The sequence below is a fragment of the Hippopotamus amphibius genome, chromosome 2 (assembly GCF_030028045.1).
Source record: "Hippopotamus amphibius kiboko isolate mHipAmp2 chromosome 2, mHipAmp2.hap2, whole genome shotgun sequence".
Classification (NCBI taxonomy): domain Eukaryota; kingdom Metazoa; phylum Chordata; class Mammalia; order Artiodactyla; family Hippopotamidae; genus Hippopotamus; species Hippopotamus amphibius.
In genome coordinates this window covers 217,618,861-217,643,756 of record NC_080187.1, presented here as the reverse complement: position 1 = coordinate 217,643,756, position 24,896 = coordinate 217,618,861, and the positions used below count along the sequence as shown (strand labels likewise).

The 24,896-nt window shown below is 48.4% G+C and overlaps 1 protein-coding gene and 1 pseudogene across 1 annotated transcript; one reads left to right on the top strand and one right to left on the bottom strand.

Moving 5' to 3' along the window:
* Nucleotides 1-1,551: 1,551 nt before the first annotated feature.
* On the bottom strand, nucleotides 1,552-18,992 carry CHRNB4 (cholinergic receptor nicotinic beta 4 subunit). Its single transcript, XM_057722168.1, has 6 exons — nucleotides 18,938-18,992; nucleotides 14,471-14,619; nucleotides 7,813-7,857; nucleotides 7,600-7,709; nucleotides 5,848-6,835; nucleotides 1,552-2,443 (listed from the first exon to the last, which is right to left on the bottom strand). Exons 1-6 carry the CDS (start codon nucleotides 18,990-18,992, stop codon nucleotides 2,303-2,305), a joined length of 1,488 nt encoding a protein of 495 aa, XP_057578151.1. The 3' UTR covers nucleotides 1,552-2,302.
* A 3,242-nt stretch (nucleotides 18,993-22,234) lies between these two features.
* Nucleotides 22,235-23,751, top strand: LOC130844716 (serine/threonine-protein phosphatase PP1-gamma catalytic subunit-like; annotated as a pseudogene).
* The last annotated feature ends 1,145 nt before the right edge of the window (nucleotides 23,752-24,896 follow it).

The following is a 24,896-nucleotide window of genomic DNA, read 5'->3' as shown; positions in this document are numbered from 1 at the left end:
GAGAAGTGGGGCCAGGCACCTGCAGGCCTCCTTGGAGCCCTTTATCACAGGACATGTCAATCACCTTTATTATTTCCAGAATAGGTAACCTACCCACATTAAAACCAAACAAAAGGAGACGTTTTGCAGGATTCAGAACATGTTCGTAAGAATTGGGGCTTACTGTCAGGCCCCCATTTAGAGCATTCTTGTTCTCCTGACAAGAAGCCCTTTTTTTGGAAAATATTGCAAATCAGATATCCAACCAAGGACTTGAATCCAGAACATATAAAGAACCCTCAAAACTCAAAAGTAAGAATAGATGTACATGAGGGATATTATTGGGGTGATGCCAGTGCACTAAAACGGGGTTATAGCGATAAACTTACTAAACTCATTGAATTGTACACTTAAAATGGGTGAATTTTATGATATGTAAATTATACCTAAATAGCTATTTTTAAGATCTCAGCAGTAAGAAAACTAAAACCCAGTTTTAAAAATGAGCAAAAGAGTTAAACAGGCACTTGACCAAACAAGGCAAAAAGCTGACAAAAAGATGGCCAACATCACTAGCCATTAGAGAAAGCAAATTAAAACAAGGGTGATATACTACTTAACAGCCACTGGGATGGCTAAATTTTTTTTAAAAAATGTCAGTACCAAGTGCAGATGAGGAGGCAGAGCAACTGGGCCTCTCACACTTTGCTGGTGGGAATGCAAAACAGTATGATCACTCCAGAAAACAGCTTGATAGTTTTATATAAAGTATATATAAATGCAGTCACATTCATGAGGATTTATCTAGAAAAATGAAAAGTTTTGTTCACACAAAATCCTATAAGTGAATGTTTATAGCAATGCTATTGATAATTGCCCCAAACTGGTAACAACCTTCATGTGCTTCAACATCCGTATGATGGATGCAAAAGGACAAACTATTGGTACCCGCATCAACTTGGATGAATCTCCAAAGCATTATGCTGAATGAAAGAAGCCGCTCTCCAGAGGTTCCATGCTATACGATTCACTAAAGGTTATTCTTGAAGAGATTAAACTATAGTGATGGAGAAAAGCTCAGTGGTTGCCAGGGGTTATGGGTGGAGGGACACGTGACCAGAAAGGAGTAGCAGGTGGGAGCTGTTTTGGGTGATGAATATCTCCTATATCCTGATTATATGCATCTATACATGTGTTAAAATTAATAGAACAGTACATAAAAAGTCAGTTTTATTGTATAATAATTTTTAAAATAGATTTTTTTTAAAAAATCCTCTTCCATTCCACAAATATTTTGAGTGCCTACCACATGCCAGGCACTGTGCAAAAGATAGTATGTTGGGGAAACCAATCAGAGCATCTGTGAGGGAGACACACCTGACCCAGCCGGGATAAAAAGCAGAACGTGATGGGGGCTGTGGGGGACAGAGTCATCCTTTTGGGTGGGGAACCAGGGAAGGCTGCTGAGGGGGGGAGGCATCTGAGCTTGAAGGAGGAATAGGAGCCTTGTATTCATTCAACAAACATTTATTGAGCACCTACCGTGTGCCGAGCTCTGTCCTAAGCCCTGGGGATACTGCAGCAAACATGAAGGGCCAGGCCCCTGCTCTCATGGAGCTCACACTCTAGTGGGTGAGAGGTGGACAATAAACATGTTGCCAAATGAGAGCCTCGGGTACCGAGGGGCGCTGGAGGAAGGTGTCAGGTAACATGGCTGTGGGAGATAACGCTTTGGAATGAGTGACTGGGGAAGGCCTCTGGAGGTGGTGACATTGGACAAACGATGGATTGGAGCAGAGCCCTGAATGATGTAGCCGTGGGAAGAGCTCAGGAGACATATGGGGAAGAAGGTTTGGGTTGAATGTACAGCAGATGCAGAGCTCTAAGCTGGGAAGATCTTGAAGCTTGTGAGCAACTAAAATAAGGCCAGTGAACTTAGTGGACAAGGAGGAGTGGAGGGAGAGGGAGTGAGAGATAGGCGGGGATGCAGGCAAGATGCCTGGCGCACCATGGGTGCCGCTCTTATAGCTCATCTTTATCCCCGCTGCCCGCTGCAGGGAAGGAAGACAGGCTGGAATTAAGGTGTCCAAAGACCCTCCTGCAGGGGGTTTCCTGGCGTTTCTCCAAGGCCTTCAGAGAGGATGGTCCGGGCCCCCCCATCCTTGCCCCTCCCAAGGCCATGGCTGTTTGATGGGGATGATGGCTGATAGACTAATTTTTTAGGGCCTCTCAGCTGTGACCCAGAAGGAAGCAGCAAACTGTCCACCTGGCCACTCACATCATCTCACCCCACATCCTGGGGGCCTCAGACATGCGGGGCAGCCTAGGGCCCTTCAGAAGGTGTGTGGGTCTGGAAGAGGGGAGGTAGGAAGAGCCCCACAGTGCCAAGCACACACACAACCACGAACACCCACAGGAACAGCCGGTCCACCACCATAGCCACGTACTTCCAGTCCTCAGTGACCTGTGGGCAGATAGAGGGGCCGGTTACAGGGGCCGAGTGAGGGGGTCCTCCCTGCTTTCCCTCCTGCCCCTGAGTTGTGGCTTTCGTATCTGGCCAGGAACTCTGCAGGCCACTTAGAACTTGGAGTGGCAAGTTCTGAGTCTGAGACTGGTTTCTCATCCGGGAACCTGTGTGCCTCTCAGATCCTCAATCCACCCCTACCCGCCGCGCGTGGCCTGACGGAGCCACTGGGAACTGGGCTATACAGGAAGGTTAGGAACGGAAGGGGTTGTTAATGCCACATATGTGATTCAAAACCAAACTGGATTATAAATAAAGGGGATGAGACCTGATGATCACAAGACCCCTGCTCTCATTTTCACTCCAAGCCCCCTGCCTGAGCTGGCTTCACCCAAAGAAAGACTGGAAGTGCACCAAGCTGAGTGATGGCTGGGCAACGGGGCCTGCAGGACACCCGGAAATCCTGCTATTTATTTCGCTCAATTCTGTTAACAGCAGTGTCTGCTAATTCCTATAATTAAGACCCAGCCTCCTTCCACATCATCTGGGTTTCTCTGCCCTCCCCACTGCATCCCCCCCCATCCCCCCCACCCCTACCCCCTGCCACAGGCTCTCTCTGGTCTTCTCAGACCCAGGTGTGGGTATAGGATTGGCACACACATGGCTGGCCTCCTCCGGTGCCACCACAGGTGTGCCTGCCTCCTTGGCCTGGGGGAGATGCCAGAGAGACCCAGCACCCTGGTCTCCTGCTCCCATGCCCACTTTCACACCCCAGCCCGCCTGGATCCTTCTGCGTGCGCACTTGCCCTGGTGGAGAGTGGCTGGATCAGCAGAACTCAGCAGAGGCTCTGGAGTTGCAAATGCGGGCAGCAATGGGCAAGCTGATGTCAGTGACCCAATTTGTCAGAGCCCTGGTCAGTGGTGTGCCTCTACCTTCCAGGATGATCCCTGGTCAACCAGCCCCACACCGCAGCCAAACACAACTGCTGCCTGTTTCCTAGACACAGCAGGCACTGCACACTCTCCACACGGCGCTCTTGGGTTTCTTCTTGACAGCCCTAACTGCAAACAACTGTGTGTGTGCGCGCGCGCGAGGGTGCGTGCGCGCGCCTTTTCCCCTCTTTTTATATTTTTGTGCTATTTAAAGTGACCAGTTAATCACCAGGGAGGGTGAAAGTGCTGAAGATGAGAAACAGCCTGGGCTGGCTTAGGGGCGGGCGGGCATGCTCTGGAAGGGAAGAAAACCTCTTCTCTCCAGCTAGACATGAGAAAGTCAATCAACCAATAAGGCCCCCATGTGTCAGTTCAGGGCAAGGCACTGGGAAGGGCAAGAAATGCTAATGACATTAGAAAGATCTGAGTACGGAGCTTGGCTCGGCTCTGTGCCAGCTGTGTGACCTTGGGCAAGTCAATGAGCCTCTCTGGGCCTAGCTTTCTCTATCGTAAAATGGGGGTTCGAGTAAATGCCCCTTCACTGGTTCCTGGGAGAGTTGGCAGTAACGTATGTCAGGTCCTGGCAGAGCGCCTGGTGTGTGGTTGGAGCTCAATGAACAAAGGCAATGAAAATAACCGTGGGTCCTGCCTGGCTCCCTCCCACAAGATGCTTTTAATTAACTGAGTTAGAAACAGGAGGAGGCCTGTGCGTGCCTAGGGGTTGGTGAGCGCTTTAGAAGAGGGGGCTCAGGGTAGGGGCCGGCTCAGCCAGGGGTGCAGGAGACCAGCTTTTCAACCTGCATGTACATGGGAGCCAGCAGGGGTCTGGTTAAAAATGCAGCTCCTGGACCGCCTCCCACAGAGATCCCAGCTCAATCTGAACAGGTGGCCCCAAAGCTGTATTTTGAAAAGTTGCCCAAGTGGTTCCTAATTAGCCAGCAGGACCCCAGGCTGCATGTGGGAGTCAGGGAATTAGGGGATGGATGCTGAGCTACCGAATGGTTCTGAACTAAAGCAAGCATAATTAAATTAATTTTTTAGAAACTGATATCTGTTAATTTTGTAGAGCTGTGCTTCTCAAACTGGACCGAGCCTAGGAATCCCCTGGGAATGTGGTGAACATGTAGCTGCTGAGCCAGCAGGTCTGGGGTGGGACCTGAGATGCTCTATTTCTAAAAACCAGCTCCCAGCCAAGGCGGGTGCTGCTGGTTCAAGGACCATACTCCAAGGACAAGGGTCTAGAGGAGCTTGTGTCCTATATTCTGCTTGTTAACAACTCTCTTCTTTCTTTTCTCACAGTGTACTTTTGGAGCTTTTCTGCCTCGCTCTTTTCTCTCGACACTAACTAATGGAATCCCCATGCTTTCCCTTGAGAATGCGGCTGGTGAAGAGGAATCGCAGAAAGGTAAGAACAAGGCGATGCCCTCTTTCTCCCATGCAGCTGCATGTTGTATCAGAAAAACCTGTTCAGAGAATCTGATCTGATAAGGTGTTAAAATGCGAACATTCACAAGACTCTGAAACTTGTTCTCCTGCCCAGTTTGGAAGCGTATGTGAACATTTCTAACCGTTACCATCACGTTCTGTGTTTAGTTATTATAAAGTTGTCCTTTGAAGCATTACTTGTTCAAAGGAGTCAGTCAAGACACCTAAACTCCAGAACTCACTGCTCTGTCCTGTGACCGTCAATGTAACCTCTTTTTAGAAATCTCTAATAGTAGTAGATATTGATAACTTCTTGATAACTTATTACTCTGGTAGCAATAATATTTAAATGGCTGGGTCTATACTCCTAAGAGCTATAAATGTTTGTGTGGCTTCTTGGCAAGCCTGACGAGGATGGGAGCAGATGCCCTCGGTGTCCTGGCTCACCTATGTCCGTAAAGGCTGCTGAATCATTTTCCAGCCCACGACAGCCTCCCACTTCCTGTGCTTCTTCTCTCTTCTCTGCCCCAGGGCTTTCTCCAGCACCAAAACTGCTTGCTCCACAACCAGCTGGCATAACCAGGAAGTGCAGGGGAGTTAATGCCCCAAGGCTACTCGAGCCAAGGGGGATGGGACCTGAGGGGCAAATACCCTTTTCCCTCCCGGAGGATGACTCTGAGGCTTCCACAGAGGGTCTCTGACTGGACTAGTCCCCAGAGCCCCTGGCATATCCTGCTCACTGGTACCCACACTGGCTTTCCTCCTTTCCCTCTCTCACTTTCTCACTTTGCTTCCTGGGATCACGTCTCAAAAAACTCTCTCTGCCCAGGTCCTTATATCAGGCTCTGCTTTGGGGGAAACCAAAACGAACAAAAAGGATCACTGGTACTTCCTTCCTCTCTCCCGAGGCATGAAACTAGACTAAAACTCATTTCAGTCTTGGATTCCTTATTTAAACAAAGAATTCGAGAGCCATTGTCTCGTGAACTAACTTCAGGAAACGGGAAACTGACTATGTTATGTTGGGGGCTGGGCTGGCAACTTACACTCTGGTCCTGGTCCTCACTCTTCATGTGCTGGGCGATGAAGCTGACCCCCTCTAAAGCCTCCTGCACATCCTGCTTGAACCTCCCAGAAGACCTCAGCCGGAAATCCCTGGGGATACCCACGGAGTCAGAGCCGGCTGGAGACTTGGGAGCTGCAGAGGTGGGGTTCACAAAGTACATGGAGTTCCTGTAGAGGTTGGAGGAGCGGGCGGGGCCCATGGCAGAGGAGGTGGCAGTGGCCTCAGACTTGGTCAGGTGAGCCTGGCTGGGCTGGGGGGCCCTGGAGGGGCTGCTGTAGGGGCGCTTCATGAAGAGGAAAGTGGGCAGCTTGTGTAGGAAGCAGCGCCTGACCCAGGGTGCCATGGTGTGCGTGCTGGGTGAGCGGTGGTGCACGTTGAGCACACAGACGCTGGTGACGATGGAGAAGGTGACCAGCACCATGGTGAACATGAGGTACTTGCCGATGAGCGGCACGTCGAGGGAGGTGGGCGGCACGATCTTGGAGATGAGCAGCAGGAAGACGGTGAGCGCCAGAAGCACAGAGATGCACAGCGTCATCTTCTCACCGCAGTCGGAGGGCAGGTAGAAGACGAGGATGGCCAGGGAGGTGATGAGCACGCAGGGGATGATGAGGTTGATGGTGTAGAAGAGTGGCTTGCGCTTGATGATAAAGTCGTAAGTCACATCCACGTAGCTGGGGTCCTGCGGGTTCACCGTCCTTCGCCCGGGAAGGGCAACTATGTCCCATTCACCACTGGGGGTGAAGTCATCCATGCTGGCCGTGGGCGACTTGAGGACCATGTCGATCTCCGTGTGGTCGTAGGTCCAAGAGCGGAACTTGAGGGTGCAGTTCTGCTGGTCGAAGGGGAAGTGCTTCACCTCGATCTTGCAGGCGCTCTTGTAGATGGCAGGGGGCAGCCACAGGATGCTGCCGTTGGAGCGGACCACCACGTTCGTATAGACAGACACCTCGTAGGTCCCGTCGGCGCTGGGGGTGGGGGCAGGGCATGGAGGAAAACATCATGAAATCCATAGATGATGCCTGGCTGTTCTTAGAACTCGCCAGGGAGCCCGGCAGGATTCTCACCAATCACTCTCCCAAACCCCCATGCCCTCACTGGAAAGGCCTGCTTTACTTGGCAACTGCGTAGTGGAGAGAGTCCTGCCAAGAAGCAGCCTGAAGGCTTCATGTGGATTAGCTCACTTAAGCCTCACAACAGTCCAATGAAGTAGGTATCATCATCAATCATCCCCATTTTACAGATGGGAAAACCCAGGCTCAGAGAAGCTAGTTGTTTTCTTCAAGGTCAGAAAACCAGTAAGCAGTACAGCTAAGATTTGAAGTCAGGTCTTTCTGTCCTTAGACCATTTCATTTCATGCTTCTGCAGGTACAACTACAACCTGGGAAGTCTCTTTATCCCTCTCCACCTCCCTGAGATATTTATGCATATCAAGTCAGTGCTACCAACGCCCAACACTGACAAAGCAACTGAAGGTCAAAAAGACAGTATCGAGGACAGAAGAGCACCAGACTTGGGGTCAGGATGCTGGCCCGGGTCCCAGCTGTGCCTGAGTGAGACACAAGTCTCTCCCCATCTCTGGGCCTCTGATTCCCATCTGTAACTGAAGGTGCTGGCTCTGCTTATCTCTAATTCCTCTTGCAGCCTGACAGCCTGGAAGTCTGGGTGAAGCACAGGACTAGAGGACCCGCTGGGCTGGCCCTCACCACCTTGGCCAGCCTTGCCACTTACTTGTTATAAAGCACGATGTCAGGCAGCCAGACTCGATTTGCAGGGATCCTCAGGATGTTCACACCCTCATAGCAGGAGCTGTTCCAGACCAGGCGGTAGTCTGTCCATTCCTGAGCAGACAGGCAAGGCCCCATCACTTGCAGGTCCCTCACCGCCAAGGGGCAGCCCTGGAGAAAACTCCTCCTTGGGCTGGGGACCCTGCAGGGCACTTACCTGTTTCAGCCAGACATTGGTGGTCATGATCTGTTCTCGCTCATTCTGGGGAGGGAAATGAGGCTATCAGTTCACCAGGTAGGAGGTGATGGACCCCAATTTATCACTCTGGGCTCCAGGGCCCTGTGACCAACTGCCCACCTAACATTCTGGGACAGCTCAGAGGTATTTCACACCCAGCGTGCCTGAGACAAAGCTCATGATTTTCACCCAGACCTGGGCCTCCACTGGCGTTGCCATCTCAGTGAATGGCACCCCCCAGCCATACAATTCCACAAGTCAGAAACCTGCCAGTTGTCCCTGATCCCTTGCTCTCTGATCCATCAGTAAGTCCTATAGATTCTATCTCCTACATGAGTCTCAAATTTGTCTGCTTCTCCCCGTCTCCTCTGCCACCATCATCATTGTCTGGACTATTGCAGTAGCCTCCTAAATGGCCCTCCTGCTCTGCCTTGGCCTGCCTTTAGTCTATTCTCTATAGAGCACCCAGGGTGATTCTTTTAAAATTTCAGCTCCTAAGACTGGGTTGCTCTGCTGAAACCCTCCACTCCCCTCCTAGCTCATCTAAAGTGAAAGCCAAAGTCCTGGCTGGGGCCTACAAGGCCAACCATGATCTGCCCCCTCCTCACTTCCCTCCCCATTAGATCTAGATCCTCCTATCTCAGCACTCTCCCGTTTGTTCATCCCACTTCGGCTGCACTTGTCTCTTTGCTTCTGCCTTTGCACATGCTACTCCCTCTTCCTGGAAATCCACAGAGCTGACTTCCTCACTTTCTTCAGGTCTTCCTTGACCTTTCTACATAAAATAGCACCTCTCTCCCTCTCACCCTGCTTCATTTTTTTTCACAGCTTTTATTGCCACTGGACACCTCTATTAGTGTATTGTATGCCACCTCCTACTAGAATCTAAGTTCCTTGAGGGCAGATAGCACCTGGAAGAGTATCAGGGTATCTGGGATGTATCAGATATGCAATAAATATTTTCTGAAGAATACAAGAATCCTAATAGTCCAGGCCACCATAATCCATCTCTCACCTGGACCACTGCAAGACCCTCCCAACTGGTCTATGACCACCCTGCACACGTACCCCCTACAGACACACATCTATTCTGCCTCTGCAGCCAGAGGAAACTTCAAAAGTTCCTGCCATTTCCACCTTAATCCTATCTTTATTTAGGTCACTTCTGTGGCTTCCTTCACATGTAAAATAAAAATCCAGCTCCTTCACAGGGTCTGTAAGGTCTTGCCAACTTTATTCTGTGCTCTTCCCTTCACCCCTGCCCTCACTCTGGCCTTCTTCAGTTCTCTGAATGTGTGTAGTGCTCTCACTCTATACCATTTTCCCTGCCTCCTCTTCGCCAAGATAATTTTCAACATCTTCATCTCAGCTTGGGAGTCACTTCCTCTAGGAACCTGTCCTGAATCCTAAACTTGGTAAGTGTGTCAGTAGAAAAAGGTTCAGTTGCCAGTAACTGGAAGCCAGAGTAACACTGGCTTAAATAAAGTTTATTTCTCTCTCATGTAACAGTTTGGACATACAGTCATACCTTTCTTATGCAATATCTCTGAGGTATGCCTGTAATATGGCGGGTTTGTTCTGCAAAGTCCTTAGGGACCCAGGTTCCTCCCAGATTTCTTCTCTACTACACCTAGAGTGTGGCCCTCACCTGCATGGTCCACAGTGGCTGCTGCAGCTCCAGCCATTATACCCACATTCCAGGCTGTTGAGGGGTAGATGGGAAGAGGAGAAAGGGATGCATGCAAATTGTCTTTTCCCCCATCCCAATGTCTTGGTTTTTTTTTGTTTTGTTTCGTTTTTTGTTTTTTTTAAAGAACTTTTATTGAGATACATTTGACACACAATAAACTGCATATATTTAAAGTGTAAAATTTGACCTTTTTTTTTCTTATTAGTAATGTATATATGGTAATCCAAATCTCCCAATTCATCCCACCCCAACCCCCACCCCAGCCCGCTTTCCCCACTTGGTGTCCATATGTTTGTTCTCTACATCTGTGTCTCTATTTCTGACTTGCAAACCAGTTGATTTGTACCATTTTTCTATATTCCGCATATATGTGTTAATATACGATATTTGTTTTTCTCTTTCTGACTCACTTCACTCTGTATGACAGTCTCTAGGTCCATCTATGTCTCTACAAATGTCCCAATTTCATTCCTTTTCATGGCTGAGTAATACTCCATTGTATATATGTACCACATCTTCTTTATCCATTCATCTGTTGATGGACGTTTAGGTTGCGTCCATGTCCTGGCTATTGTAAATAGCCAATGTCTTGTTTTAATTAGAGTATTTAGGCCATTTACATTTAGTGTAGTTACTGATATAGTTGGGTTTAAACCTACCATCTGTTTTCTGTTTATTCCCTTTCTCTCTTTTCTTGTCTTATTTTGGATTAACTATTTTATTATCCATTTCTCCCCATACTAACGTGACTCTTCTTTTAGTAGTTACTCTGGAGCCTGCAATATGCATATACTTGACTTTTTAGCCTCTAATATAAATTAGTACTTTTATCACTTCCAGAACAAGACAAGAACTTTAGAACATTTCAATTTCATCTACCTGCCTACTTACTTTTAGGCTATTGACATGTATTTAATTCTACATATAATTAAAACATTGCAAGATTTTTTTTGTTTTATACTGTCAATATCAATTCAAATTCACCTATATATTTACCCTTTCTGTTGTGCTTAATTCTTTCCTATATTTCTGTATTTCCATCTCCATCTGGGATCATTTTCCTTATGGTTAAAGAATATCCTTTAGTATTGGATCTTCTTGTATTACATTCTCTCTCTCTCTCTTTCTCCCTCCCTTCCTCCCTCTTTCTCTCTATTTTGTCTGAAAACATCTTTATTTAAACTTCAATTTTAAATTATATTTTTACTGGTTGTATACTTCTAGGTTTGTGGTTTCTTTCTTGCAGCATTTTAAAAATGTCATTCAATTTTCTGGCTTCCATTTTTAGCTGTTAGTTTTATTGTTGCTTCTGACTTTTATTTCCACCTGACTACTTTTAAGATTTTCTTTGTCTTTGGTTGCCAGGAGTTTGCGTATGATGTACCTGGGTATGATTTTCTTTGTATTTACCTTTCATAGTGTTCATGGAGCTTCTTGCATCTGTAGCTTAATGTCTTTAGTCAGTTTTGGAAAATTCTCCATCAGAATCACTTCAGACTGCTTCTGCCTTATTTTTATTGTCACTCTTTCTGGAACTCCAAATACACATTAGACCTGACATTTTTTAAACCACATATCATATTATCTTCTTTTCAGTATCTTCCTTCCTTTTTTTCTATCATTTGTCTATATATTTTTGATTGACCTCTTTTCCTGTTCATTAACTTTCTCTTCTGCTATGACCAATCTACTATTAAACCCATCTAGTAAATTTTAAATTCTCCATCATTGTAAGTTTCTTGAACATATTAATACATGGCATTTCTTTTTAAGAACATTTATTTATTTTGTTTATTTTTAATAATGGTAAAATACACATAACATAAATTTTACCATCTTAATGGCGGTTATTTTAAAGTCTATGTCTGATGACTCCAATATGTGAATCATCTGTGCGTCTGTTTCTTTCTTTTCTGTCTTGGATTTTTCTTGTTTTGTCTTGTCTTATTGCCTGCCTAATAAGTTTTTCTCTGACTTTATCTGCCTCCAGGGAGGACTGACTTTGGCTTTATGGCAGGCAGTTAGAGGAGGGCAGATCACCTTCATCTAGTCTGTGACTAAGCTGGTTCAAAGCAGGTTTTAGTTTTTGTGAGGTCTGGTCTGTTTTTGATTCATTTTGTTCTTGATTCATTTTGACTCTGAGGGATGGTCCTCAAGGTCCTCACCAAGGTCCCATCTCCTTAGTGGGGCTCAATTCCAATTTGTGTCATCCCAGCCCCATAAGAGTGCCAAGCATTCAGCTAGGCTTCCCAACCTCTTAGCCACCACTTTGTATTCAGCTCCCTTGCCCCTGCTCTATACTGTTTACCAATCATCAAACGATGGGAAAAGCACCAGAGACCGTCAGGGTCACCTCCTGGATCCTGGTCCCTTATCCTGGCTAAGCCCTCCAAGACCTTCAAACAGGTTTGGGAGAGGAGAGGCATTTTTGTCTGGCTTTTCTAATTGTTCTTGTGGAAATGTTAATCTGCAACAGTTACACTGTCTTTACTGAAAGTTGAAAACCTTCATCTGTCTTAAAAAAATTTTTTTTAAGTTGAGGCACAATTTACATACAGTGAGATTGAGGTACAATTTACACACCACGAAATGCATAGATCTTAAGGGTATCGTTTGCTCAGTTTTAACAAATGCATTATCCAGGTAACCCACCTCCTATAGAACATTTCTACCACCCAGAAAGTTCTCTTGTTCCTTAGTCCTATGCCTCAGCCCCCTTTACTCCCACAGCAGCTGCCTTCCCAAAGGCAGCCCCGGCCTTCCCAAAGAGCTGCTTCTGAAAGCCTGCTGGCCTTACACGTCACAAATTCCCTGCCTGCTCCCTAGAAACTTCCACCTTTAAACTGGTTATGCCCATAACTCTCCCTCCTTGAAAACCAAACCCTGAAATACAGAAGGAAAAAGAACCCCCCAGACCTCATATGTGCTCTATACACAGCTTTCAGGATTATGACGGTTCACTGTGCTACACTCACAGGCGTGGGGGCTGGAGGCTGTGTGCCCTCCTCCTTTGGTAACTTCTATTATCCCACAGGGACCACAGAGCAGATCTGGCAGGGGCAGAATTAGCCTGGAAGCGTGGCTAGAGCTGCCTTCCTGTTCATCCTCACCAGGGCAGCAGCTGCAGGGCAGCAGCTCGGCTCACCCCATTAAGCAAAAAGCCTTTGGCTGGACAATAACATTCAGACACCAGCCTGGGAGCAGCCTGGATGGAAGTGCTTATTCCTTCCAGTTGGCCTGTGAAGGGGAGAGGGACAGAGAGCACAGGCTTTTCACCCTTCCCCCATTCTTGGGCTGTGCTGCGTCCCAGGGGAGGAAGCCAGCCATTAATTTGGCCAAAGCCTTCATGAGAGCTATAGGTTGGAGGCGCTGGGCTTGTGAGAGCCGAGTGTGCTAGAGAGAGAGGCTGACGGTAAGAAGGCAGCCGCCAGACCAAGGGAGGTTCAGCCCCCTTGGTTGGCTTCCCAAGGCTCAGGAGGAGAGGCACAGTGGGTTTCCAGTGCCCTGGCAAGGTCTTGAGAAAAGGAGTGGCCAGTCAGTGTACAGAGCTGGGAGTCAGGCAATTTTGGATCTACTCTGGTATTGCCAGAACTCCCAGACAAGGTCCTAGATTGTTCCCATCTGATCTTTTTCCATATGCATAAATTAAGGAATCTGCCTAAACTTTGAGACCCCTGACTCTGCCTCTAAGTTATGATTCGTTCATTCCAAAAATGCTGTGTGTGCCTTTGCATGTGCTCTTCTTTTTGCTAGGGATGTCCTGCCCACTTTGTGCACTCTAGTTTCCCAGTTTGGAGTCACCTGCAAATCCATGATCCCAGAACCAATTAAAATGCTTTGGCTTTAAGCATAGCTGAATGTTCGATAAAACATCCAACTACGAGTGGCTAAAACAATAGAGACGTCTATTACATCACATAACAAGAGAGCAGGCCAATCATTTCAGTGTTGGTTAATGCAGTAATTCAATGATGTCAGGATTCTAGGCTGTTAACAGTGATGTCAGGACTCTATGACTTTCTTGTTTTTTCCCCCATGATCATGAGATGGTGGCCATGGTTCGAAATATAAAATCTTCACATGACAATGTCTGTGGCAGGAAATGGCAAATCTCTTCTTGGGTCCCTTTCTGAATTTGAGGAAAACTTTCCCAGAGACGCCCACCCCTCTAGGCAGCCCCTACATCCCAATGCCAGGGCTACAGCTCATGCCCGACGCTTAACTGATTATTGGCTGGAGGAATAGAATTACAGTGGTTAGCTAAGACTTAATAATATGCGGCAAGGAAGCCAGAGAAGGACCCATGAAGCTCATGAGTATCCAGTATCTAATGAAGTCATAGTTTCATTAACAAAGAAGTTGTGAGGGGGGAATGGCCACTGGGTAGGCAGCCAGTGGGCCTGCCATAGACAGGTGGGTCTCCAACATGGCCCTAAGCTTCTCCTCCTTCTACCCTATCATCTCCCCCAGTCTCCTCAACGGATGGCTTCACATACCCCCTACCTGTTGGGTGGGAGATAGGAACTAGGGTATAGAAACTGATGGGTGCAGGTGTAGGGACGGGACCAGAGGCAGCTGCTGCATCGGTCTAGCCAACTGGGTGAAGGTCTGGATAAATGAGGGCAGTCACTGCAGGTATGGAAACGAAGAATGGATTACAGAGTCCACAAGGTGGGTTGTCAGGTCTTGATGTGTGGATGTGGAGCCTGGTGGGGGGTGCTGAGGAAGGCTACTAGGGAGTTCCCCTTCTCCCCTCTGCTGTCCCTGAGTTGGGGGTGCCCAAGGTGACCATGCCCACCGTTAATCTTCCCTGTGGTCCTTTCCTCTCCCCACGCACAGGTGTGAAACCCTGGCCCTGGAAGCAGCTCTGAGGGGAGCATTCACACGAGGAGCATGTAGCGTACAGTGTCCAGCCATGGGGAAGGCACAGCTGTCCCCTCTACCTACCACGCTGATGAGCTGCGCCAGGGAGAGCTGCAGCTGGATGGAGATGAGCTGGGAGGAGCTGGTGGCTGGGCGGATCAGGTTGTTGTAGCGGGTTTTGTTCAGGAGATCGTCCATGAGCTTCTCCTCTGCGTTGGCCATGCGGCAGTCCCCTGGGAAAACACACAGTCAGATCTTCTGGGTCCTCACCCAGCTGATGGCACTGAAAGGGAGAGCTGTGAGGGCCAGAGAGTACAGGTGCCCTCAGGCCAGCTGGAGCAGCTAAGGTGCTGGCAGGCCTACCTCTCCTTGGGGACTTCAAATTAAATCTATTCAAGCCAGAGCTCAGCTGTCTTCTCCCACGCCCTACATCTTCCTCTTCCCGTTCCCTCTAGCAATGAATGGCACCCCACGCTCTAGACGTCTAGTCCAAAGCCTGGGCATCTCTTTCTGACCCCTCCCTTGGTTCATCTAAGTGGCCACCCAGTTTTGTCTATTCTACTTTCCAAATCTCTTAGTCTGTCCTTCCCTATCCATCCCTCCTGGTCCTAGCTAACCACCCTGCGCCGGGCTCTTCCAATAGCCTTCTTGCTGGTCTCCCCACCCCGACTCTGCCCCTGCCATCATGTCCCATACAATGCTAGAGTGGTCTTCCTACAGCTACTAGACCAGAGCCCATCCCTGCCCGTAACCTCTCAGAGCTGCAGGTAGAGTTCAAATCCAAATATTTCAGCTTAGCATCCAAAGTCCCTGGCATCAGCATTTCTTCCTCAACCTGATCTTTTCTTACCTCTCCACCTCTATGCCCAGGTACTCTATATTTTGGCCACATATACTGTTTTCCTTTCTCCATGTGGCCTTCACTGTCTCACTTCTAAATCTTCAAGCACACTCTTTCTTCTGCCGGGACAGCCCCTGGGCCACCAGCCATCAAATATCCGAAGTCTTTCTTGTGCCAGACACTGCATTATGTGCTGAGGATAACAGCACGAGCCTAGAAATGGCTCCTGCCCTCAGAGAGCCTTCCATGTAGAGCAGGAGAGGTGCTACTCAAACGTGGGTTTGTGTTCAGAGCTGGGGAGATGATGATGCTTTTCACTAAAAGAGAAAAGGCCTGGGCTAGGGGAAGTTTCCTGGGTTCAGACTCGGCCCTACAGAGTGCAAGGTGCACTTCGAGACACCAAATGGAGGGGTCCAGCTGGCAGTTGGCTCCTGGTCTGGAGCTTAAAGGAGAGGTCTGGACTCAGAATCATACTCTTAACCAGCAAATGCAGTCTCCTGCAAGGAGCCTGACCTGGCCGGGAGCCCCACTGAGCTGCCACAGTCCCAGATCTGCCCCTTTTCACAGCCCAGATCTCTTGCCACATGGTATTTGGGTCTTCGTTCCATCTCCCTCACACGTCTTGGAGTGAAGGTGAGGTTCAGGAGCTCATCTTGTTCACTCTGGTGACTTCAGGTACGCGCAGGTCAGGGAGGGGCCTTGGGAAGAGGGAGCCTCAGAGAAAGGTCAAGGACACCTGAACAGGAGACCCCAGGAATGGGGGAAGAGATGAGGATGTGCAGAGGAAATAGTGTGGGGGCAGGCAAGAAAGTGGGAAAAGGATAAGGAAATAAGGGAGGCTGACGAGCTGGGGGTGGGTCTGCCGGCTCACCAGGCCCAGGCCTGGGATGGCATCCTCCCCGGAGGGGCCAGTTCACTCTGTCCTACCAAATCCCTCCCTCTGGATGAGGCCAGAGGGCCCAGAGTGTGACTTGCCCGACAAAGGAAGTCTGAGGTGGACTCCTGGGTGGGAGCTGGGCTGGACACAAGGCCACAGGGAGCAGCCACCACCCTGCCTGCTCCATGCACTTTCCAACTCGTTGCCTAACTGGAGCAGATGCAATATTCAGTGCCTGTGAAGATGCTCCCAGCATACCTGCTGCCCACTCTCCCTCCCCCCGACTGCCCCAGGCTGTCCAGAGGGGGTCCTGTGGATGCTTGGCCTACATTCTGAGCCCTGCCTCTCATACCCCAGACCCCCTCCCAGAGGCCAGCTGCTTGAATACCCTGGAAGCCAGTCTGTAGCCACAGGCTATAGCTGGGTGTCTCCCACAGCCCCTCTTTATTATATATATTTGAGTTGACCCATCATTTCAGCAGGGTGTGACTTGCCCAAGTCCATCTGGCATGTCTGGGACAGCTCGGGTCAGAGTCTGAGGCTCCCGGCCCCCCAGCCCTGCAGCGCTGGGGGAGGCTGGATCCCACATCTCTGCAGCCCCCAGGAGGCTGTTTACCTGGGTATCTCAGAGGCCAGGGCTGCTCTGCAGGCTGTGGGGGCTTGCGTTCCAGCTCTGAGCCCACCTGAGATGCTCAGGTTGCTCACCTTTGGGCCTGTCCTGCCTCTCAGGCGTTCAGCTGGCCCCTAGAGACCCTCACCCATCTTGAGGACCAGCTGTGGGATCCAGAGAAAGAGGTTCTGAAGACCTTAGGCCATTTAGCCCACTCTCTATTTCTTACCTGGGGAAACTGAGACCAAAGAGGGGGAGGAACTTACTCAAGGAGCCGTAGCAAGTCAGAGGCAGAGCCAGGTCTAGGATGCTCTTTCAGGTAGAGGCCCTGCCCTGATCCCTGTGCCTTCTTTTGTGCCCTTGCTGACTTCCCCGTGAGGAGCCTGTCCCTGAAGCAGCCACGTTGGCGTCCAGAGCCAAGTGTGTACTCGTGCCTGTGCCTGTGTCTGTACTTGTATATGTGCACGGGGTGCAGCCGGACTTGCAGACGATACACATTAAGGCTTTGCAATCTGCTGCTTTATGCCTTTGAGGCCTGCCAGGTTCAAAAGACGAGGAACAGGCCTCTCACTCCCAGGTGACAGGGGTGGCCCAGAACAGGTGGGAGCTTCGGGGGCACAGTTGGGGTCACCTCCCAGCCCTGGGGCCGGCACAGTTACACAAAGAGGCCACCACTAGGGGTCAGTCATGACCCAGTGGTTCGGAGGCGGACTGGGCCCGCCCTGCCTCTGTCCAGGGCTTGCCTTCGGAGGCCTCCTCTGGAACAGCTGCTCCCCACCGGTAAGGGGTTAAGAGTCTGAGAGGAGGCCACAGATGGAATTCTAAAATGTGTGAGTGTGTGTACAGTTTGAGAAGAGCAGAGCTGACGGTAAAATCCGTATGGGTAAAATGGAAAGGCAATACCTATTGGTTTGGAATACAAACCACAGAAAGTAAAGGGTCAGTGGAATCTTGGCAAGTGGGCACCTGAAAGGCTGAGCGATTTTCAGTTGGGGATGTGTGTCCTTAACTGAGGAAAGGAAGAAGAGATTTGTATTTATTAAAGGGCAGCTACGGAGTTTTTTCAAGAAGTTGAGGTTTTTACGTTTCACAGAGAGCTCATGATATATGGTCAGCAGCTTCTCTGATCACGTGGAAGAATCACCTGCATGCTTGTGTAAGTGCAGATTCCCAGGCTCCGTTTCCAGAGATTCTCATCCTGTGAGCCTAGGATGGGGCCCGGGGATGTGTACTGGGTGTTTCTGATGCAGGTGGGCCCGGGACTGTACTTAAGAAACAGTGCAGCTGACTCACATCTGAGTCCCCAAGTATGTAGTCAGGGCATATCATCCCCATTGAACAGACAGAGAAACCGAGGCCCAGAGAGGGTCACTGAGCAAGTGGTGACAGAGGCAAGACGCACATGTGGAGTGTAGACACAGTCTTTGGTAAGATCTCTGCTTGCCTGTAGGAACTTTGTACGTCCCCCGACTCCTACCTCCAAAACCCCCGATGGTGTGTCTCTGTCCAAGGAAGATATAGCCCTGGTCCTCTAGGTTGACGAAGGCTGTGAGGACAAGCTTGGGCTGCAGGGTAGGAGCTGAAGAGTCCTTGGAACTCAGGTGGGGAGACTGAGGCGGGGAGCAGGCAATCCTCACCGTATCTGGACTCTGCCTGGGAAGGGCTGACTGGATTTCCCTTCCAGGTGTCAGAATCTGCAGGTTCCTGAGTGGCAGGCTGCACTTCACCAGCCCCACACTCAGTCAAGCTGGCTCTCCCCGCCGGCCAACCCCTAGGGGTGAGTGACCAGAGGCAGAGGTACCGTAAAAGTGTGTAGGAGATCCACCCCCAAACGCATCTGGGCTGGGGAGTTGGGTACCCCTCCTCACCCCCAAGCTAAGTTTCCCTACGTCTACAATAGCGCTGGGATTGAGCAGAGCTGCTCGTCAAGCGGGTACCACTCAGCCCCGCTGCCCAGCCCAAAGGCGCTCTATACGGAGGGTGGCCCTGGCGGCCGTGCAGAGGACAGGCGGTCCCCACCCCAAACCTCGCAGACCCACTCATCCTGGCCCGCCCCTGCTGCCGCGAGTGGGCTTAGCCCCGCCCACGCCCCCATTCGTCCCGGACGATCTCGGGCCACTCCCCCGGGTGCAGGGCACGCTCCCTTCCCTCCCACCTGTGGCCAGCCCAGCCGGGCTCTGCCCGACCCAGGCGCCCCTCCCTCCTTCCCCGAAGAGAACTCACCTTGCCCGCAAAGGACAATCAGGAAGAAAAGGAGCAGGGGGAGCGCACTTCTCATGACGGGGGCGGGGGCTGGAGAGGCAGCCCAGGCGAGTTCAGCGGTCGGACCACTCGGGCACTGGCAGCCTCGAGCAGGCGAGTGAGAGCCGTGCCCGCGGCCTCGGAGGTCTGAAGTCGTGGTAACGGCGGGCACTAGGACCCCGCGGAGAGCCCAGCCGAGCCCCGCTGGGGGCGGCAGCTGTGAGCTACGCCCACTCGGGGATGGGGCGGGGCGCTGAGACCCCAGGGGCGGGGCCGGCACCATCGGGGCGGGACTGGCTCGTCTCCGCCAACCGCCTAGGGTCGTCCCCCGGGGGCTGGCCTCTGTACTTCCCGACCTACTCCCGCCTCCAACTTTCCTTGAAGGGAGGCCGGCGGAAAGCGTGTGCACCCTTTTTACAGTTGGGGAGACTGAGGCAGACAGTGGCTCTGGATCCCTCTACTGCTGGGGAAAGTGGTTGTACTCCAGCCGAGAGGTGCCTGGGCTTTGCCTGCCGTCAGGACTCGGGGGGAGGTCTTTCAGGAAAAGACCTCGAGTCTGTGCCCATGGGGTTTGCTGAAGAAAAATGGAGCACTGCAGGGAGTGGAGAGTAAGCCAGCTAGAGTGGGGCGCAGCTATCTGCAGACACTGGGGAAAGGGCGCTTAGAAAAGGGGGTGGAATTTGGGAGGGTGGCATAGTTCAGGGGCCCCTTACCTAGATTGGGTGACTGAGGAAGGGACGGGATGGAGCCAGAGTGGGCCGGCTGTGTCCTCCCCTTGAGCCTTACAACCTGTGCTGACCACAGGCGGCTCAGGTGACTGAAGGGAGCAAGCACCCCCTCCTCCAGCCAGGTGGTCCTCACTAAGTGTTGGAATCAGTATCATTCCCTTGGGAGTTGGAGGACCTCACAAGATAGGCATCAGCGCCAGGGCAGCCTTACTTTTGGACCTGGCCAGAAGTGGTGCCTCAGTCCAGGATCCAAAAGGGCATTAGGCGTATTCCTGTAGCCCGTGGCCCTCCTCTCTCTCGCTCCAGCCCCCCACCTCCTCCCCTGTCTGGGCCCCAACAGGCAAACCTAACAACTGGAGGGACCAGGTGGGAAGGGCAGGGTCTGGGGGGGTGATCACCGAAAAACGGCGACTTTGCCACATTCTCTCCAGGGCACTCAGTCTTGCTATCATATTGCTTCCCCCAATGTCTTTTTTGCTGCAGTCTGACATGTTGACATATGTTCTTTTAAAAAGAACACTGTTGAAATGTTTCCCTTTAAGATGGCTTGGAGAACTTGGGTTTGAATGCATCCTCTCTTCTCCAAACGGCGGCAATAAATAGGTGAAATATATAAAGCAAACCAAAAAGACATAGCCAGGCTGAAAAAATAAGATCTCCATGAACTAAAATCAGAAAAGAAATGCAAAGTGATGGGGGGCTGAAGCCTGGAGCCTGCTGGGCTCTGGAAGCCAAAGGCAGTGGCAGGTCCTTAGGAATAAAAGGGGGCTAAAAGACTCTTGGGGGCTGAGATGTCCCCCAGTACCTGAAAGGATGCTGGGGTAGGGGTGCTGCCGCTGATCTGTTGTCCGAGGCCCTAACTTCATAGGAAGTGTATTATTCCTATTATACCGCAGTATGGGAGCTTGAAAATGCCATAAAACTTGGAAGCAAGTGTGAAACCTTAGGTTAGGTAAGCAAAGGTGGGAGGGTAGGAAGGGAGAGAGAGAGGGAGAGGATGTAATGTCCATTCAAAATAGCCTAACTTTTACTGGAAGGTAAGTGAAGTGCTCAGAGAGAGATAGGGAAAGATCTGGGACAATTATAGCATTAAAATAAATAATGATAGTGAGTACTCATCAAATAAAATTAGAAACTTTAAGACTGTATTGAAGTAAATAAATGATGAAAGTTTGATGAGAAATGAGGAAATTACATAGTTTCAAAGTACCTCCCCACAAAATACTTATTAATTATAAGGGGGATAAGAGTTGACAGAGGAGCTTTACAGATACCACCTGTGGTAGGCTGAATAATGACCCCCCAGGATGTCCACATCCTATTCTTGGAAGCTGTGGATGTCACTTTATATGGTGAAGGGAACTTGGCAGATGTGATTAAATTAAAGGTCTTGGGATGGGGAGATTTGCCTGGTGGGACTGATGTAGTCACAGAGGTCCTTATAAAGGGAGACAGAGGATCAGAGTGAGAGAATGCGTGTGAAAATAGAAGCGGAGATTGCAGAGATTGGAGTGATGTAGATATGAGTTAAGGTATGCCAAGACAACCTCCAGAGCTGGAAGAGGCAAGGAACAGATTCACCTTCGGAAGCTTCAGAAGGAACCAGTCCTGCCAATACCTTGATTTAGCCCGGTAAGACTGATTTTGGACTTCTGACCTTTCGACTTGTAAGAGAAAAAAAAATCATGTTGTTTCAAGGCACTACATGTTTGGTACTTTCTTATAGCATCATTAGGAAAGCAATATATTGCCTTAACCAAGTGATCAAAGTTAACATCATGAATAATGGGGCAAATCAAAATTGTACATTACCCAATAGGGTGCAGTGCACAGAATTGCTTCTGTGATATTCCTACCAAAGATGTATGACTTGAATCTAGTCATGAGAATATATCAGACAAACCCAGATTATGTGACATTCTATAAAATAACTAGTCTGTTATCATCAAAAGTGTCAAGGCTATGAAAGTCAAGGAGAGACTGAGCAACTGTTTCAGATAGAAGGAGACTCATGTGACACCACAACTAAATGCAACACATGATTCTGAAACGGATCTTTTTGCTATACAGGACTTCATGGGGACAACTGGCAAAATTTGAATGGGATCTGGGGATCAGATGGTAGTACTGTGTCAGTGATAATTTTGGCTATATAGGAGATATCTTTGTAGATAATGCACATAAAAGTGTTCAGAAGCCTGTGTTACAAATGTATTCAAAATGATGCAAGGGGAAAAGGTTCTTTGTATGGTGCTTGCAACTCTTCTGTAAATTTGAGATTAAAAAAAAAAAAGCGAAGTGAGCCTGCAAACCAAGATTTGAAAATGTAAGCAATCAAAGGCTAAGAAAGATAGCAAACACAATAAATAGGTGAATTCACTCCAGATGAAATAAATTTTCATAGAAGTATGACAAATAATTTTTAGAAAGGAAAGAAAAAGAGGAAAAGCTATCCAACTTATTTGTTGAGGATAGTATAATTGTGGTACCAAACCAAAGACATACAAGAGAATTATAGACCAATATGATTTATGGGTATTGTCACAGGGAGATGGCACGAATTAGTGGTTAGTGCGTGGCCTCTGGAGCAAGGCAGTCTGGATTTGTATTCTGGTGTCAGTACTAATATTCTCTGTGACCTTGGGGAGGTGACTTGACTTCCCTGTGCCTCAGTTCTCTCATATTTCAGAGGAGGAATTAACCTTCAAAACAATAGGCCTTCTAGGATGAAATGAAATAATTAATGGAACATGCCTTAATGCTGCCTGGAACACAGAAAGCACCTAATAAATGTTAGCTATTTTTAGTCTTCATGAATGTAGATTAAAAATTCTAAGTAAAATAACACCAAGTTGTGGTTCCAGTGGGGAGAGAAGGAGGAAGCAGGGAGCGGGGCGGTTGGCGGGGGGACCCGCCGCGGCTTCTGCCACCGCCGCCACCACCATCTCTGTGCTTGTGGCCTGGGAAAGGAGGTGTGAATCCAGGGCGCGAGCCAGCGGCGGCGCCGCTGCGGGAGGGTCGGCGGTGGAAGGCGGTGGCGGATGTAGATAAGCTCAACATCGACAGCATCACCCAACGGCTGCTGGAAGTGAGAGGGTCCAAGCCTGGTAAGAATATCCAGCTACAGGGGAATGAAATCAGAGGACTGTGCTTAAAGTCCCGAGAAGTCTTTCTCAGTCAGCCTATCCTACTAGAATTTGAAGCACCACTCAAAATATGTGGTGATATCCATGGGCAATACTATGATTTGCTTCGACTTTTTGAGTACAGTGGTTTCCCGCCAGAAAGCAATTACCTGTTTCTTGGGGACTCTGTGGACAGATGAAAGCAGTCATTGGAGACTATCTGCCTGTGATTGGCTTACAAAATCAAATATCCCGAGAATTTTTTTCTTCTCGGAGGAAACCACGAATGTGTCAGCATCAATCGAATTTATGGATTTTATGATGAATGTAAAAGAAGATATAACATTAAACTATGGAAAATTTTCACAGACTGCTTTAACTGTTTACCGATAGCAGCCACGGTGGATGAGAAAATATTCTGCTGTCATGGAGGTTTATCACCTGATCTTAACTCTATGGAGTAGATACGGTGAATTATGCGACCAACTGATGTACCAGATCAAGGTCTTCTTTGTGATCTTTTGTGGTCTGACCCCGATAAAGATGTCTTAGGCTGGGGTGAAAATGACAGAGGCATGTCCTTCACATTTAGTGCAGAAGTGGTTGCAAAATTTCTCCATAAGCATGATTTGGATCTTATATGTAGAGCCCATCAGGTGGTTGAAGATGGATATGAATTTTTTGCAAAGAGGCAGTTGGTCACTCTGTTTTCTGCACCCAATTATTGTGGAGAATTTGACAATGCAGGTGCCATGATCAATGTGGACAAAACACTATTGTGTTCTTTTCAGATTTTAAAGCCTGCAGAGAAAAAGAAGCCGAATGCCACGAGACCCGTAACACCTCCAAGGGGTATGATCACAAAGCAAGCAAAGAAATAGATGTCATGTTGACACTGCCTAGTGGGAACTTATAACATACAGTATATAACCTTCATTTTTAAAACTGTGGTGTGTATTGGTCAGCTTGCTCAAATGGTGTTTGTGGGCCCCCCTTCCATTTTTGACTTAATGAATGGTATTTGCTGGTTATAACAGCAAATGAAAGACTCTCCACTCCCAAGGAAAAATGATTTGTTTTGTTTAGTTCTCTGTTCCTTTTGCAAACAACTTTAATCATGGTATTAAAGCTGTATACCCCAGGGCAGTTTATCCTATCTAAGGGGTGAGTGTACAACTGATCTTTTTTTAATTCAGTACAGCCCATGAATAATGTAAATGCTCATTTTCTTTAGGATATAAAGAGAGCCCTAGGGTGCTCAATCTGTACATGTTATTGTCATAAAATGCATACTGTTGGATACAAAAAAAAAAACACACCAAGTTGAAAACAGCAGTGTACACACAAAAATAATACATCATGGCAAAGTAGAGTTTATTCCAAGAATACAAGTGAGTCAACATTAGGTAACTCACTAATGTACCTTAACAGATTACTCATGCAATGCAAACTATTAGCAAACTAGCTTCCTTCACCTAATAAACATGTAGCAATGATCAGACTTAATGGTAAAACTTTAAAAGCAATTTCCATCAAAAAGTCAGGACTTAGGCAAGGATGCCTTCTATCATGGTTTCTATCATGTAGTATTCAACACAACATTGGCAGTCCTAGGCCTTCATGTGTTAGCTTAAATTATATGAAATTGCCTTTTTTTTTTTAGGTCACAGGCTGCACAACAGCAGTAACCTTTATAATTCAACCTATAAAAGAAAGAAAGAAAGGAATTTAAAAATTGGAAAGGAAAACTACCTGTGTATGAAGACAGTATATTGTCTCTGTAGAAACTCCAAGAGAATATACAGATAAATTACTAAGACCAGTAAGAGAGTAGGTTGCTGAATTCAAGATCATCTTTTAAAAATTATTAGCATTCGTATGCATGAGTAATACCAAATTATAACATGTAATAGAAAAAGAGATTCTATTCACAACAGCAACAAAAATCTGAGAAAGCATCAAGCAAAAGATGACACAAGACCTTTCATGTAGAGTATTATAAAAATTACTCCAGGACTTAAAGGAAGAATTGATAAAATGGAAATGTATAACATGTTTATGCATGTAAGAACTCAAATTATAAAATGG

What these genes read in the sequence shown, in the direction of transcription:
- CHRNB4 (XM_057722168.1), bottom strand. Translation starts at nt 18,992, where the DNA reads ATGAGAAGTGCGCTCCCCCTGCTCCTTTTCTTCCTGATTGTCCTTTGC. An exon ending in CCAATGTCTGGCTGAAACAG is followed by an intron (nt 7,710 to 7,812) that starts GTAAGTGCCCTG and finishes CTGTCTGCTCAG; the next exon opens with GAATGGACAGACTACCGCCT. An exon ending in GACATCGTGCTTTATAACAA is followed by an intron (nt 6,836 to 7,599) that starts GTAAGTGGCAAG and finishes CCCCACCCCCAG; the next exon opens with CGCCGACGGGACCTACGAGG.